The 17,455-nt window shown below is 32.3% G+C and overlaps 1 protein-coding gene across 1 annotated transcript in view; it reads left to right on the top strand.

Moving 5' to 3' along the window:
- Positions 1 to 17,455, top strand: part of LOC106467537 (irregular chiasm C-roughest protein-like) — a 51,705-nt gene that overhangs the window by 24,640 nt on the left and 9,610 nt on the right. The window contains exon 9 of the mRNA XM_022396791.1: positions 8,141 to 8,262. Coding sequence (XP_022252499.1) covers positions 8,141 to 8,262 — 122 coding nt within the window. The remainder of the gene's footprint in view (positions 1 to 8,140; positions 8,263 to 17,455) is intronic.

The following is a 17,455-nucleotide window of genomic DNA, read 5'->3' on the forward strand; positions in this document are numbered from 1 at the left end:
TATAACTTATATCGTAGTTAACAATAATCTAATCTCAATAAATGTTTTATACCTAGCTGAATAAACGAAACAAAATTAGCATATGAAACGAAAGAAGAAATTAAATTTATACTTGAAAAATAAAAATAAGATATTTATAGTTCAACAGCCACATTTCTTTAAAACATAATATCCATACGTATCATTTATACAAATGCATAATATTATGTTCACATATATGGATTTGTTGTTGTTGTTGTTGTTGTGTTACAAGTTAAAATACTTTATAATATATAATGAGTCTCCCAACAAGATTTCCACTATCAAGCGTTGTCGGTAGAGATTAAGCCTTATAAACGTGTGATACACTGAGATTTTACCTACTTCAAACAGCAGAAAAAACATTATTTCACCTTATACTTTTACTAATTCTAAATCTCTTAAACTTTGCTTATGTTTGAGAAAAAAATATAGACCCCTGTAAAATATTTCTATAAAGTTAACTAAATAAGTTCTAATTTGAAGTGCTTGCCTTTTGGTTCACAAGAGCTCTGATCATTCATTATCTCTGCGGGCGAGAGTATTGCAGGGTCCGTGTGTGTGTCTGTCTGTCTGTCTGTGTTTCCTCGCGCCTATCTCAAAAAATGATTGACAGATCTACACGAAAATTTTTCCACAAGATGGGAAGTCAGTATAAGACAGGCCTCTTCAAATTTAGTCCGGATCCGGATTCTGGATCACTTTAAAGTAAAAAGTATGGGGCATTTTCGCGGTTTTGGATTAATAATTCTGTAAAGTGTGATCGGACTTGTACCAAATTTCATGGGCACACTACAGAAAATAATCCGGATCATTGATCATTCTCGATCTGAGAAAGATTTTCTGAGTTTTCGAAGGTCAAAATTGACGTTATCCAATATATACGCATGCAATCTCAAAAAGGAGCGGCGGGACGAAGATATGCAAGCTCTGATTGCTCTTTTTCCTTTGTTGCCTAGATGTAGACAAATGAAAAGCAAAGCGTAGTCAACATGTATCCATTATATATGTAAGAACGATGCTTCATTATATGTTGCTATTCATATATGGGTTATAGAAATTATTTATGAGAGAAAAGTTACGAAATTACACTATAACAGGGAGTACTTAAAACGTACATTTAATAATAAATGCAGCACGTGTTTGAAAAGTTACAGCTCACTAAATGGATATTTATTACTTAAGGAGGTATAAATATCGGCTTACACAGTACACAATGATTTGTAGGATATAAATTCCATAAGGATTATAAAATCGTTGTCATGGTAAGTAACTATGTTTTGCCTGCCGAAACGTAGAATAAAAACTGGTTAGTAATTAGTAGGTAGTAATTACTAAACTTAAATTAAAAAAATAGTAAGTCATTAATAATAAGACTTAGGTGATCGCATATGCTACTAACCATGATAACAATCGACATTCGCAAACCACAACGTTATCATAAGTACTTAAAATTATAGAAGAATAGATACACAACCCGTTACCCCAAAGTTTAAAAAACATCAAGATTCCGATCCAAACGTAAATACAATACATTAAAAAACTTTTAATTATGATTAATGAGGAATTAACCACGGCTTCGTTAATAGGTTAAATGGATCAAAAGTAACTACAATACATTTAAAAACTTTTAATCATGATTAATGAGGAATTAACCACGGCTTCATTTCTAGGTTAAATGGATCAAAAGTAACTACAATACATTTAAAAACTTTTAATTATGATTAATGAGGAATTAACCACGGCTTCATTTCTAGGTTAAATGGATCAAAAGTAACTACAATACATTTAAAATCTTTTAATTATGATTAATGAGGAATTAACCACGGCTTCATTTCTAGGTTAAATGGATCAAATAGTACATTTTGCTTAAGACTCAAAGCTTATATATAATCACTAAGCAGAAATAAAAAGGATATTTACACATTCAAGTATGTTTATTAAAACGAGCTTTAGGTAGGATCTAATACTGCATTAACTAATGACTGTTCCTCTACTGGATCCGAAAACTCGTTTTAATAAAATATGGTTGAACGTGTAGAAATCCTGTTAATTTTTTGAGTAAGATCAAATAATGAGTATAGAAATAATACATATATTCTGTTGAAACATTGGTTAGCAGCAACTTAACTTACTGGGGAACTAAGTAAACAATATTGGAAGAACATTTGCCAAAAGAAACTAATATGACATGGAAGTTTGATGGGCTAACTGGAAAAAACAAGACAAAACAACTAACAAGAAGGAACGCGTTAGAAAGCTTCTAAAAGCATTATATTTTGCGGCTGCTCGGAAGTGGCACAACGTACAGCCTTCAAGATGTTTATATTCCGCTAAGTGACAGTGGTTTATGTAAATTAGAAACTTTTCTTATATTCTATGTTCTACCGTAACCAACTTGGTTGACTTCTTTTCGTAAACCTAAACAGTACGTGGAATTCGCTCTAATAATGACTTTATAAAAAATAATTGAGGTTTGGTTGCAATAATAAACAATTTGTTGAAATAACTTTCTATTCCTCTATACCAGACAGACAATAAAGTATATTTGATGCAATAAAGTTCAAACATGTAGATGAAATAAATGTTTAAATCCAATATATTCATATCATACTGATGCAAAAGATTCTTGTACCTAAAAGCGTCTTAGAGATTAATAGGATAATTATTTAAATTTCAAATGATCCCACCCAAATATGTTACATAAATGTTTAAACCTAAAATATCCTTTCGAGTTATATGAAATAGATGTAAAGGATGTTATCATATAGATGAAATATGTGCTTCAAACCACATAAACCCTAACAAATGAATGTAATTAATACTTAGAGATCAGAATAAGGTTTTTTATGAGTGAAATCATTAAATTTCTTTAGCCTACAACTTTCTGCACATATTTCTTATAATTCCGAAAGTGTGAAATTGATTTAAGTATTTTTTCACTTGCACGCTGTTTGAATAAAATTCCACCCAACACAAGGATGTGAACTATAATTATTTTCTATATCACTCATATCTATGTAGGAATTCCTCCACATCTTGGCTGTTTTCTTTACATTTATAAAAACAGTGAACTCATTAAACTTTAAGAGGCTTAAGAGCAAGAACTGGTTTCTAGCTCCATTTGCTTGACGCTAAAGATTAATTTGGTAAGTCGTAGATCCAGCTCCTTTTGTGTGGTTACCTATACGTCTCAACAAAAAACGAAATGGCTATATAATGTGAACATTATATTCTCATTTTTCATATACACACTACATAATTAATGTCATGTAAGTGTTTTACTATCTAACGAAATATGCATATGAAGATAAAATATTATAATATTTGATTTACAAAAGGGGGGGGTATGTGTGATGGTGTAGGTTCTTTTATCAAAATGGTAACAGCTATTTTCTATACCCTCGTATACTCGTTTGAGATCCAAGACCGTAATGGCATCTAAATAAAGCTGCTTCTTGATAACCGAGTAAACATATTGAAGTGCACTTATTCACATCAGACTGCTCCGAAAATAAGTGTCATACTTGTGTGGCATGTCGTACTGTATCTTCCATAAGACAAATAGATAAATTACATGTTATATTGTGTTTAATAAAGTACAACTTGTTTTCCTTGTGTGCAAATTACAGATTGATCTAAATATGATTTAAGTGTTTTTTACTTATATATCATATACTGCACTAAACAGTTACTTTCATTGTTTAGTGTAATATTACATTAAGTGAGTTTAAAAATAATTGAAACGCAGTCTAGTAGAATTTAGAATAATCACCTTCAGATATACACAAACAGTTATTTCATCCATATAACGATTATATATGTGACTTATAGTATTTGACCAGTATAATTAAAAATGTCATTGTAATCATGTTTAAAAAACTTAAATAACAGTTTACTTTTACTCACTTAGTGAACTTAAATAAATGCTTTAACTAAAAATTGTTATATCAGTTCATCAAAACTTGTTAAATCACTATTATCATGGCGACATCAAGTGCACATAATTTGTTTTTGCTTATGTGAAAGACATTTTGTGTTTGAAGAAAAAAAGGCATGAAAAAAGAGACGCCAGGATTGTTCTAAAATAGCATCAACTCTTATACAGTTGTAATGTGGTTTTTATTCACTGTCTGTCACGGTGTTTCTCATCCTGGCGTCGAAAGTCGGAATTTAATGGGTGCTCCTTTCTAAAGATTCCGATCTGCTTAGGAATGCAGAGCTACCAAATGGCACAACAACAGTTCCACTTAAGACAAGGTCCAGCTGATGTTTCGCGGTCTTTAAAAGCCGTTTAAATCACTCCTTCAAAATATTTTGTACGTGTCTTTGCCCGAATTAGAACTGAAAAAAAACTAGGTCTACATTCATTCATTCGAAATCATACAATGACCCTCTCTCACCGAATAATTCATTAGCAGCTTAATCATATAAAAGCACAGGTTAAGCTAAACAAATAATCGGTCAACGTAATTAGCGTCATTATATATAGATATATAGTGAACGGAAATTTATAGTTTCATTGTCGCTCATTCACCCTTCGGTGTTTCCAATGGTTCAAGAGTTTCTCTTTGAACCTGAGAGTCCCATCTGATTGATTATATGAAATATATAATGGAAAAATTAAGGGAAGCGATACCTAGGTAAAAACAGTTGAAAATGACATACAAAGGAAAAGTTAAGAATAATTTAGCTTCAACATGTATAGAAAATATGATTTTAATCGTAGTTTTAAATATAACATAAAGGTAATCGTTACATAATACAGAGAGCTAATAATTCCAACTGAATCCGAACAACAGGTCGAACCTTAAATGAATTTTTACTTCTAGTAAAATGGATGTATTCATTCGCCAATGTTATTCGGGCTCCTTTAAATGTTGATAATTATACAGTAATTTTGCAATTACTTTGATTAATAATAATGTTTGCAAAGCTTTTGACGATTAAAACAGTGAATTTAAACTAGATATTGATATTTTAATGTTTACTAAAATGATGAAATATTGTGCATGAAACTTCAACCTCTCTGTATACGAAAATCCCATTTGAATGTGATATTCACTTTCCCAGTTCAATTGCATTGATCATCTACATAAAATTACAGTTAAAGGCCTCTAAACCAATTAACACTTGAAACTGTCATTATTATAAGTAGATCATTAGGTGATTTTATTTCTGGTAGAGAGAAGTCATTAAAGTAACTCAATCATCAACGAGAAGGACTCTATTAAATACTAGCAAAGGTACCCGCGCCAGGCGTGGAGTTTATTTCATTAGCGTCACAGAGATGGCTGGACGGTGTGCGTGTGCATCATTCGACAACACTCTGGCAATACTAAGAGAGAGAATATTAAAATTGCTGTAAAACTCGTAAAATTGAGAAAATGAATAAAGTAGGGAGTTTAGAAACTCTCTGTATAGCATGCCAAATACTTTGAAAGTTTCACGGTGATCAGAGATACGAAATTTGAAAAGTTTCGTCACGTACAAAAACGAAAACAAGTAGAAGTTTGCTTTAGAGCAAAACCGTAGAAGTTTGCTTTAGAGTAAAACAGTAGAAGTTTGCTTTAGAGTAAAACCGTAGAAGTTTGCTTTAGAGTAAAACCGTAGTGGGCTATCTGCTGTGTTTACCGCGGGGAATCTAACCCCGGATTTTAACGTTGTAAGTCTGCAAACTTACCGTTTTCCCACTACTAGATTAAACATGTAGAAACAACAGGCATAAAAACACAGGTCACTTTATAATACAGATTATACTTGATACCACACCAGGCGATTTTTCTTGCGTTTTTGGAATCACCAATAGAAAGGTCTTATCATTTTTGGAGTTTCATTATCTAAAAAAATGATCATACAGATTTTATTTACTCACTCTTAAAAATCCCAACCATTATCCCTCTTACTTTGTTTATAGCTTTAGTTTGAATTAGAAATTAACTGAGCGGCGCGTTTTTGAGTCTGGATTTACTGAATTCCCAAACATCGAACGCGAAATGCACGAATCTCTTACAGTTAAATCAAATATAATTTCCAGTTCCGCTCTGATCTTCTAAGATATAACTCTAACTTAAATATGATTTGTAAATGACGTAAAATAAAATTGATTATAATTACAGTCTACTCGCAGACCCTAACAGTTGTTCGTGAAAATTGATGATATATATATATATAGCACCTAGATCACTGCTATGTCTGTCGTATCCCAACCGGTTTGATGAACCCTGGCAGGTGTAGTATGGTTGACATGTTGTAACATATTCTCCTTCGTTTTTACTCATGCGTTCTCAGAATTTACATAAAACGTCTAAGTTATCATTTAGACCAACGTTTCCTAAAACCTTTGTCATCCAAGCTCCCCCTTTAAATGAATATGGTTTCTTGTGCGCCCCCTCTATTTTTATATGAGTGAAACAGTGAGTTAAGTGGCGAGAAATGCTATATGTTCTGTATTAATTATGTATTATTTTCATTAATAAAAATATATATATATCACAACGCTTAATTCTTTTCTTCATTATTGCACTATTGACTCTACCCTAATCGCTCGCACCCTCCCCCAAGAGATCACTTGCGCCCTCTGAGAATGGTGCCCCACACTTTGGGAAACGCTGATTTAGGGTATCACAGCATCAATAACATATAAGTGATGTATGTTAATTATGGATAATCGATTACAAAAACACTGAGTGAATATACATAGAGCTGGAAAAAAAATGATACCAATAAGTTCTCTCTTTTATGTTCAGCTAGAAATACCGAAACGAAGGATAAACACATAAATAAACGATTATGCACTTGATTTGTTTGCACGTTCTCGGGGACGCGCGAAATCTTTGAACTTAGTAGTTCTTTGCTCCAGTGTATTAACCATACTAAGTCAACCAGCTTCAAGACGAAAGTTGAGACTACAGTTATTTCTGGGCACTTTGCTTGCCAACTTTTTTATATATCTCTCTTCTTTCTTTTTTTTTTAGTGCTTTCTTGAGAAGCACTATAAAACGTCCGTCCTCACAGGTGTACATTTAGAGCGTTTGTAAACTATATTGACGCATCAAGGTCTTTGGAATAAAGTGTCCCAGAATATTCACTACAACATGTTGGCACATAACTGTAATGAAATATTTCTAAAACGTTAAAGTACATTAAACTTGTTTATACATGAGCTGAGAGCACCCCTGGTAAAAATATTTTAATGTTATATCAGTATTGAGAGAACATTCGCTACACACTGATATTGTAAAATATAGTTAAATAAATAAATATATACATCTATATATAGATATATATATATATTGTAACAAAATAAGAACTTCTGGGTTTTTTTATTTTAAGTAGACATGAAAATGATTGGGAAAATTCGACATCCCAACCTAGCATTATCAGTTAACCTCCAGGGAAGCAAATATAGAGCATTCGCTTCGACGTAAATAACGTTTTCGTGTTATCAATAGAAAAATTTTGTTGGAACTGAAAAGCATTTTAAGCCGCCCTATTTCTATAGCAGTAAGTTTGTCAATGATTCTCTATAACTGCATTTATGTTATATATATTTGGAAAGTCTGAAGCTTGAATGTCGGGACGCGAACAACTATGGATAAAGCGTTTGCGAATTTTTTTCAGGTTGTTTGAAAACTATATTTTTTGCCATAGAAGATACTCTGTTGTAAAAAGCACACATGTTATGATGATTCAACATCCGAAAGCTGGACTGTTTTTATGAGTCATAGAAAGTTTAAATAACTTAGTTACATTATGCATATGTTTGTTTTTACTATCTTAACAATTTCAAGAACATGTGTGATTAATTTATTCACTAAAAGTTGTTTTATGGAATTCTTCTTGTCGATTTTATGCTCATGTTATGTTTCTTTAAGAAAGCGAATTTGTAACTTATGTGACTTTATACAATAATGAAAATACAATCCTATACAACGTAACATTCAAAGAAAATTTAATTATTGAGGTACTTCCTTTTACTGCCGAACGCTAGTTCTTATAATAATGGACCAGATTTATTTGTTTGTATTAATGTAGTAAGTTTGAGACTTAATTTTAGATCAAATAACATCTTAATCTTCCTCTGTCTACACGGTAATAACATATCTTGATCGCATGGCAGGACCACCTATTGTTACTGCGAAGAAGAACCAGTTTGGGAACGAAGGAGAAACTGTAGAAGTGGAGTGCATGATAACGTCCGTGCCCCAACCCTCACGAGTCATCTGGACTAAGAATTCACAGGTAATTTATGTGTGCCATGGATATCTGTATTAGCTTAACAAAGGTTCTCTTAAACACATGATACGGTGCTATACAAAGGACGAGTCACAAAGTTTATATACAAGAAATATTTCAAATCACAATGCACTAATTCACAACAAAGGACAGACTAGCTCAAATATTTAGGGTTCTGAATTCCTCTCAGTGCTGTGAGATAATTACATGTGATAATTTTTCATACGACAGATTTACAGTTTATTACACCACAACTGGATAGGTGATGAGGAACCTCTTCTAAATACCTCTTTCTCTTATTCTTTACTATTTACAAAATGAACCATCGCTAAAGCCAGAAAACGTAACTAAAGTTTCCATATACTGTTTCAAAATGATACTGAGAATATTAAGTGAGAAACTAAAGAACACTGTTAAGAATAAGAATCAAAGCAAAATAACTAATCTGTTTTGTTTACATATAGACTATCAAATACTTAAAGAATATTGTGGCGTCAATGCCTTGAAAGTAATGTGTCTTAAACTAAGAGAATAGAATATTATAGACCATAGAAGAAAAATGTCGTCAAATTCTGCACATGAAGTGCCAAAATTTATCTATTTTAAATTAGTTGGCTTATCTTAGTCGAGAATGTAAAAAACATATGATCGATAAAAATGTGTTATGTCATTGCAGAAACATAAATCCTTACATTTATCCTTTATTGTTTCAACTGTATTCACGGTTACCTATTCCGTATTCTATTAAGACTTCTACATCTTGGAGTTTTGTAATTCTTCTTTGAGATTCTACCATTTCTAACTTGTTAGGATAAAGAAATTAAGAAATAGCGAAACAATTCAATCTACGAATCTTAGAATACCTTAATACAACTTTAAACAAACCGCACCGTTTTGCTCGTTCAACTTCGGTTTAAGTCTACTGGTGAATATTTATTCTCAGTTTTGTTCATTCTTGGCTTTAGCGAGGATTTTAGATTGTCCTATGCTTATAGGACATTCATTCAGAGCATTCTTCTCAATACTTTAAAATGACGTGGATCTTAACTGCAAATAAAATAAAGCTTCTTAACTAATAGACCGAAGTTGAGCTAACAAAACAGTGTAGTTCGTTTATTGTTGAAACTTTGAGTGTTAGTGGTGGGTTAATTTAATAAAACACGTTAGGCGTAAAGAATGAAGAAATAGAGAAATAGTTCAACTGTAAATATTAAAATACCTTAAAGTGTAAAACTGTGCAATAATACACACACTTTCACGGTGTCAATTCTCAATTTTGTTTTTAATTTTTTTACTGATCAAACCCTGCTGGTCTCATATCTTTGGAATCTATGTGTTTGTGTGTTTGTGAATATATTTATAAACTATTAAAATCATATAAGTATATAATTAAGCAACTTTTTGAAAGAAGAATGATAAGTGCATTGCCTTGTATCCTTACTACCTTATCTGAGATGAGCCATTTGTTTGTGCAAATAATAAAAATACAATGCAGCATCACAATAATAAGCTTCTAAAACATGTTACTGATCACTGTTTCTGAGTAGTTTGACCATGCTGATTCTAAAACTCATATTGAAAATCACTAAGTACTTCTATTTTTCGAGTTATGATAGATTTATTCAAAATATTCTTATATATCTTGAAAATAACAACTTTTTCTTTAATAACTTTATTTATTTATTGAAAATTGCATTTAAGAATGTTCAAAATCAATACATAATAGAGCAATGCCAGTTTTAAAAAAGCAATGAATATAACAAGATTATATACTGGAAATACATTCACGCTCCACTTGTTGCGCCTTTTGTGCATGTTCTCAATTTCAAACTGAAAGAACCAACAGTAATCTCCCATCACCGCAGGAGTCCATCGTCCTTGATACCACTGTTCCATTATAGATATGTCTTGGTGAAAGCGCCCACCACGCTCATCGCTCACTGCACCTAGACCATTTGGAAAGAACTCTAAGTTGGAGTGTAAGAAGTGCACCTTTACTGACATTTTCCTGTAGTTTTCGAGCATATCATCATTCATTTACAGCATAGTTTTTATGTCTGTGACTTATTAAGAAATTTTTGACAATTAGTTTGAATTACTTCCAGGCAGCAAGTTCTTCTTATTGAATATTGTTTCAAAATAATCATCCATCAGCACTTCCCGAATCTGTGGCCTAACAAATATACCTCCTTTAATTTTTGCTTCACTGATTTTTGGAAACTTTTCAGACAGATATCTGAAACCATTACCATGTTTGTTCATTCCTTTTACAAAATTCTTCATGAACCCCAGTTTAATATGAAGTGGGAGCATAAACACATTTTGAGGATTCACTAAAAGTTGATATTCAATATCCTGTTTCCTTGGGATCCCAGTGACACAGCGGTATGTCTGCGGACTTACAACGCTAGAATCCGAGTTTCGATACCCGTGGCGGACAGAGTACAGATAGCCCATTGTGTAGCTTTGTGCTTAATTACAAACAAACAAACTGTTTTCTTGGTATGAAACTCTCTCTCCCTGGCCATTCCTTTTTTTTGAAATAGTATATATCATTTCTGCTGCCCTAGAGACACAAAAAAGCATTAATGTTTGGTATACTCATTCTGCAAGCCTTCCATGAGTGCAATAACTTTTAGATCATTCCATATGTTCCACCTATGATGATTATATTTGATGGCCTCAAGTACAATCTGCATGCTTTGATAAGTTTCTTTCATGTTCACAGCATGAGCAAACAGGAATTAATGGCTTAGTGTTTCCGTTATGCAGAAGTACAGCTTTCAGACTAACACTGGTGCCTAATTCTTCCATTAGTGCATCAACTTTTCTACAAAAACACAATGTATCTTGCATGCTGTAGTGAGAAGCAAAAGTCTGATGGCGACTTTAATAAACTGAAACTATTGTTTCTGGAAATAATAATTTCCATTGCTGTAAACGAGAGCAAATAAGTTTCCCATGCTGCTTTGATAGAGACAAGCCACGAATCAGATCATTTAGCTCTTTTTGTGGGATCAGATGAGGTAGTTTATACTGAGATGCCACAGGAATAGATAAAGATGATTCATTGTCTTCTTCACAGTGGATGTGACACTAGAAGATCATCCTCATGAGGTACTGGTTTTGTTGCAGATGCATTAGCTGGATATTTAATGTATTATTTTGCCTGGATATCCAGAAACATTAGTCACGCAAAAATAACAGTCAGTTGGATGATCAATGGGCTCACGCCATATCATGGGAACTGCAAATGGCATACTTGCCCTATTCTTATTCAGTCACTGTGTCAAGTCAGATGTGTAACTTGTACAACACACATGTGGAGCCCAGTGTTTTTTGTTTGTTGTTTTGGTTCCCAATTTTACATTCAAAATAGTGGTAGTGAGCTATCTTTACCTTGTGTGTGATGTTTTTCCTTCACAAAACAGTAATATTTTTTTTTAAATGTAGCAGAAACTGTTTCGGTGAATTTTGCATTTTCAGACTTTACTTGAACTGGAGGCAGTCAACATTCCAAATGATTTTCTAAAAAAATAATAAAGAATTTATGTTTATGCAACTAGAGTTTAAAAGATTTCGAAAAACAAAGTTTTGCATAATTTTATTATATCGCGGGTATGATGCGAGGAAGAACATCAGACTTTGTTTTGACTGTGTGCGGAGCGAGACAAAGTGACCAATTGAGTGATAGAGAGGTATCTGACTCCGCCCCTTTTATGCTCAGTCGAGGAACTTCTTGAAAGCTCTAGCAATCTGAGTAAGTTAGGGTTTCGTGACTCCAAGGTGGAGCAAGTGAGCGTTGAAATGAAGCAAAATTGATGAAATTCGCTACAATTATATCGAGAACAAATAGCATATATTAACACTATATTTGGAATTTTACACCAATACAACGCAATCAGTGTTTGAAGTTATCAAAAGTGTATGCTTTTCACCCATTAAATTTCCCAGGTAAACTTGTTTCCACAGCATAAATCTATTGTACTGAGTTGATTGAATGGTATTTCCTATAGTGCTGATAAAATTCTGAGATATTACAATAACTCAAAATCTAGAGTTGATGAACAAATTCTGACTACATTTTTTAAATCAGCGCCATCACTTAAGGTTTCTCCAGTAGCAATTTTTTTGTTGCCTAGTGTAATTAAAAACATGGCATAGTTATTGACTATTATGGTGGTGTGGTTTGATATGGGTTATCATTTCTGAATACAGTTCAAGATCCTTTGTTGCTTATTATGGTGTGCTGTTTTAAAAGATGACTTCCTAATTTCTATATATGATTTTTCACCAACAAATGTTTAGATATTGGTATATTAAATATGAACGGTACATTATATACGCAAGTTTTCTGGGTATTTTTGGTCATGTTCATTTGTTTGCTTGTATTTGAACATGACTTCAGAGACTAAAGCATAGTTCATCTCTGAAACTAAGCTAGATCTCAGTCATAAGTAACTATAATCCTATTAAATGGTAGGAATATGTCCAAATAATATATGTCCAGTAGTAATATGGTTTAGAAATTATCTGTTAAAAATGAAAACTGGGAACAACTTTTATTATAAGAACACGTTTCTTCATATTCTTAATGAATGCTTGATTGGCTCATGCATTTGACACAATAATAAGTAACATAGATATGTTTAAATGTATCTTACGATGTCATGTACTTCTTAATTACTTTTGTAGAATAAGATATTTCAATTTTAAGAATATTTCTTTACTTAATCTGTAGTTCTGTTTCTAATCGCACTTAAGGTTGTCTTAAAAATATTTGTCTTAGTGATTTTATTAATTATTATGGTTAAATGTTAAAACATTAGATCCTATAATCAAATTCCATCAGGTCAGTGTTCCTTATATTCTTTGTATATTCCACTAACAATTAAGAATTTATAATACACTTAGAAAGTAGCATGTGGTTACGTTACGAAAACTTTAAACAATTAGTGTGTGAATTATCGAGAGTATTTTGCAAACGAACCTAGCAGTGATTATTTTTCATTATCATAATTTCATTGCAGAATAACCAAGGTTTGATTGTGAATCTCTACAACGAATGTAATTATCAAAAAGTTACAGTGATTGCTGATTTAATGTAATTGAAACACGCTCGCTATTAAGTGTGCTTGTGTTGGATACTTCCAGCATATGCTTTCGTAATGCTTTCAAATGGAGCCCATAAGAGATCACAAAAACCTATTCAAAGAAAAAAACCTAATATAACTCAATAAATTTCAGAAAATATAGAAAAAATGTCCAACTCAAAACTAATTCATTTCATATTTTACTGATGCTATTCAGTTGTTTGAGTCACTGAGATTTTTACATCAGTGAACTGCTTTAAATATAATTTTGTACCTTAAATAAACAGATTTTGTGGCGTGCACTACATTTTCTATCAGACAATCGTTGATATAAGAGACTTAAAGATAATAATGGTCTATTATAGTCGTAGTATAGGTTCTACGCCCATAATAAGTGCAGTAAAGTTTTATATTTAAATAGTATTTTTCAAACAAGAGGAATGTAAGATGTAAACTTAATTACATTTTCGTCAATTGTTAACCTAATTTATCTAAATCTTTAGTATATAGCATAAAACAGACAGTTTCTACCAGACTGAGATAAGAACAGGAAAGCCTAGTTTAATTGATATGCGTATTATATATCTAGACAAATTAATCGAATTTCTATAAAATTTAAAGTAAACATGTTTTACATAATGGCAGTGTATCAAATATTATTCCTTTTAAAATAATAAACTTGGATTGCTTAAAAATAAGTTGTGATGTTCGTAACAAAACTGGTATATATTTTTTTTTTGCTAAAAGATACATACATCAGAGAAAGACAGTGTTTTCGATGTATTGTTTGTTGGTTGGTTATCCAGCAGATGGTGCCAGCATCAAGAAATATACAGATCGTATGTTTTCCATATTTTATTTAGTAAATCTAACTCCAAAATCGTATGCGAAATTGCTGAAATGACATGAAATTAGTTACGATGAACTAGGTTCTACGACAGACAAAATGCTTATAAATTACCAAATAATCGTTTGCCTTTTTGGTCTAATCTCTCTTTTGTTGTTGTTTGTTTTCTTTGTTATTATAGTTCGTTTCTTCACAGCGCTTTTGTGTCAGACTTAAGTAATTCATCAATGGAAAGTGTAAGCATTAATTAAATATATAACTTCTTATACACAATCTGGCAACTCGAATAGCACTAAAATTCTATGTACATGAATACTATGTGAAGAGATAAAATTGTTTAAAATGCTACCAGATGGTTCTAGAAACAAATATACCTAAATCAACGGAAGATAGTTACTCCAACTTAGTTTAATCAATCTGTCTAAATCTTTCGACCTCAACATACACTGTATCGTTAAATATTCTACAAGAAAAAGTTAGCCAGTAAAACAAAAGAATTTCACTCGTACTTGTATGCTATGATTAGCTGACACAGTCGCTTTGCGTGTTATATTTCTTTACCTTAAGGTTGTCGTTTGTTACTTTAACGTGATCGAAACATGAAATAAAGAAAATCGTGTTGCCTAAGCGCCTCACTTAAAATACCAATTCATTGAATTTGAAAGGAACTTGTACAACAGATTAAAATATACCATTATGTCCCATAGCATGCTAAAAGAGGGCAATAAAGTCTTTAGTAATTAGCTACTTAAACTATAACAGATGAGAGCATGTTAAATAAAAATTCGGGACTTTAAGCAAACTTGAAAATTGTGCAATTGAGAATGTCAATATATAGATTAAAGCTACGAATATCAGAACGGGCTATGAGCAAGAACATTAAAATGGGAGTGCTATTCTCTTTTCTTGTTCGACCAAACTCGTGAACCATATGTAACATTTTTCTAAGATCAATCGAGATGAGTATAAGTTACTCACTTTTATAATATCATGTTGTCAAGCTTTCATCACGTAAAACAGAACTAGTGTCACTGGAAAATATAAGTCGTGAATATCTATTATTATCAAAAATAAACAAAGACGCTGTAAGAATTATTTCAAAGTTACAGTATTTCGATTTCAAAGACAATATAATACATACTTTCAATCTGAAATCTGGAGGATGAAGAAAGTTTTCAATCAGCTACTGCTTGCTAATTGCACTTTCTATTATTTCAAAGTTACAGTATTTCGAGTTCAAAGACAACATACTTTCAATCTGAAATCTGGAGGATGAAGAAAGTTTTCAATCAACTACTGCGTGCTAATTGCACTTTCTATTATTTCAAAGTTACAGTATTTCGAGTTCAAAGATAACATACTTTCAATCTGAAATCTGGAGGATGAAGAAAGTTTTCGATCAGCTACTGCGTGCTAATTGCACTTTCTTTGAACGTATTGCAAATGCTAGGTCAGTGACTGCCACAACTTATGTGAGCCTCAGCAACACAATCAACACTTTTATCGCTTATGATTTACTTGAGAATATATTAACGAACATCCAACAGTGCATTGCCACTAGGGAAAACTTACAGCTGAAGTAATATGTCATAGCCTTTTCCGGGGAAGGATGTTCGCATTGCGAGAAAGCACGGAGATATAAAGCCTGAAGCTCGTAATTTTAAAGACGACTACCTATAACGTTGTGAATAGCATCGGTAGCATAAATTCTGAACAACTTTATAGACACCAGACTGAACGGAATCCCACCTAAAGACTGCCGTTACCATTGTCAAAGTTTGCAAACTGTTTTTCAGGAAAATTTCCTCCCTTAGAAAGTGAATGATAGCGAGCTGTACGTATGCTGTTTACATGTGTACAAAATAATTCAGAAAGATCTTCCATTGTAAAGAATTATATTCCCTGACACGTTAGTGAGTGCAAGTGAATGATGGCGAGCTGTACGTATGCTCTTTAAATGTGTACAAGATAATTCAGAAAGATATTCCATTATAAAGAATTATATTCCACGACACGTTTGTGAGAGAATGGGAAGAGTAAAGTCTGTACAAAAAAAATATCTCATATATAAGAAATAGAAGTTTGCCGCTACCACGGACCAGACCTGGATATACTTGAACGAACGGACAAAACAACAGACTATTTCCTACTAACCATAACTTGATAAAGATTTTCCAACATGAATCAGATTAGATAAGAAAGTATTTTTGGTTGGACTACAAGAAGATATGGCTGTATTAGATTAAGGCTCAAAGTTCAGAGCAGCGTTTCTATGAACTATTGAGAATTAAAATGATGTTCATGTTAATCCTTATTAGGCAATAATAGTTAATAACCATAGTCATCAGATTCAACACGAACGACAATGTAGAAAGTGTTTCCAAGGAAAACATCGCTTTCATAAGGCTACACCTGAGAACTTGAGAAGTCTGTGTGGTTGGACGAGATTGCTGTGATTTGAGTCTCTTTGAACGTCTTTATCATGAAAATGCCCTTTGATTTCAAGGTGTGACTGGAAGCTTGTGAATGTTTTGGTTTGTGGGCTTCAGTGTTAAATCCTTGTTTATTATGTATTAATGGTACCAGAAATATGCCCAGCTTCATCACAATGTATTTTGGATAAAAAAAAATTATCTTTCATAGCCATAGCACTCACCTTGCATATAAAAGCTTCATACAGATTGGCTTAGCGTGTGGTTTCAGAGTTCTTGGCTATACTAAACGCTGTCCTGTATGAAATTTCATACTTCCAACAAGAACGCTAGAGTCTTCTTTTATTAAGAAAGCTTGTGTTCTGCATTGTTTGACAATTTCGTCATGCAAATACCTTTTCACGGAGAGGAATGTGAAATGTTTCTTCAGCCATACATCTATCTATAACAGTACTATCCTGTCGAATATATAGATCTCTAAACTTTATATAGGTGCTAAATATGCCATTTGTGATGCCACAGATGGTATTCACTGCAATTCTATTAACACAGTTCTTCCATATAAGGTGTGATTAACCCTATATATTATCCCTGTTTTTAAGTCACAAATAATACCAAGTAGAACTTTGATTTTTATTACTAATTGTTTCACAGTATCTGATAAGTTGATTCTGAATATATGAACTAAAATGTTTTTTGGCTTATAAGGTAATTTCTTCTTTGAATTTTCAATGTCAAAAAGGTTTAACCACATTTACTTTACATTATATCGTGCTAATAAACTTAGACACACATTTATCGATTCATGTCAATTAGTAACGGTTTTA

This window comes from Limulus polyphemus, unplaced genomic scaffold (genome assembly GCF_000517525.1).
Source record: "Limulus polyphemus unplaced genomic scaffold, Limulus_polyphemus-2.1.2 Scaffold2, whole genome shotgun sequence".
Classification (NCBI taxonomy): domain Eukaryota; kingdom Metazoa; phylum Arthropoda; class Merostomata; order Xiphosura; family Limulidae; genus Limulus; species Limulus polyphemus.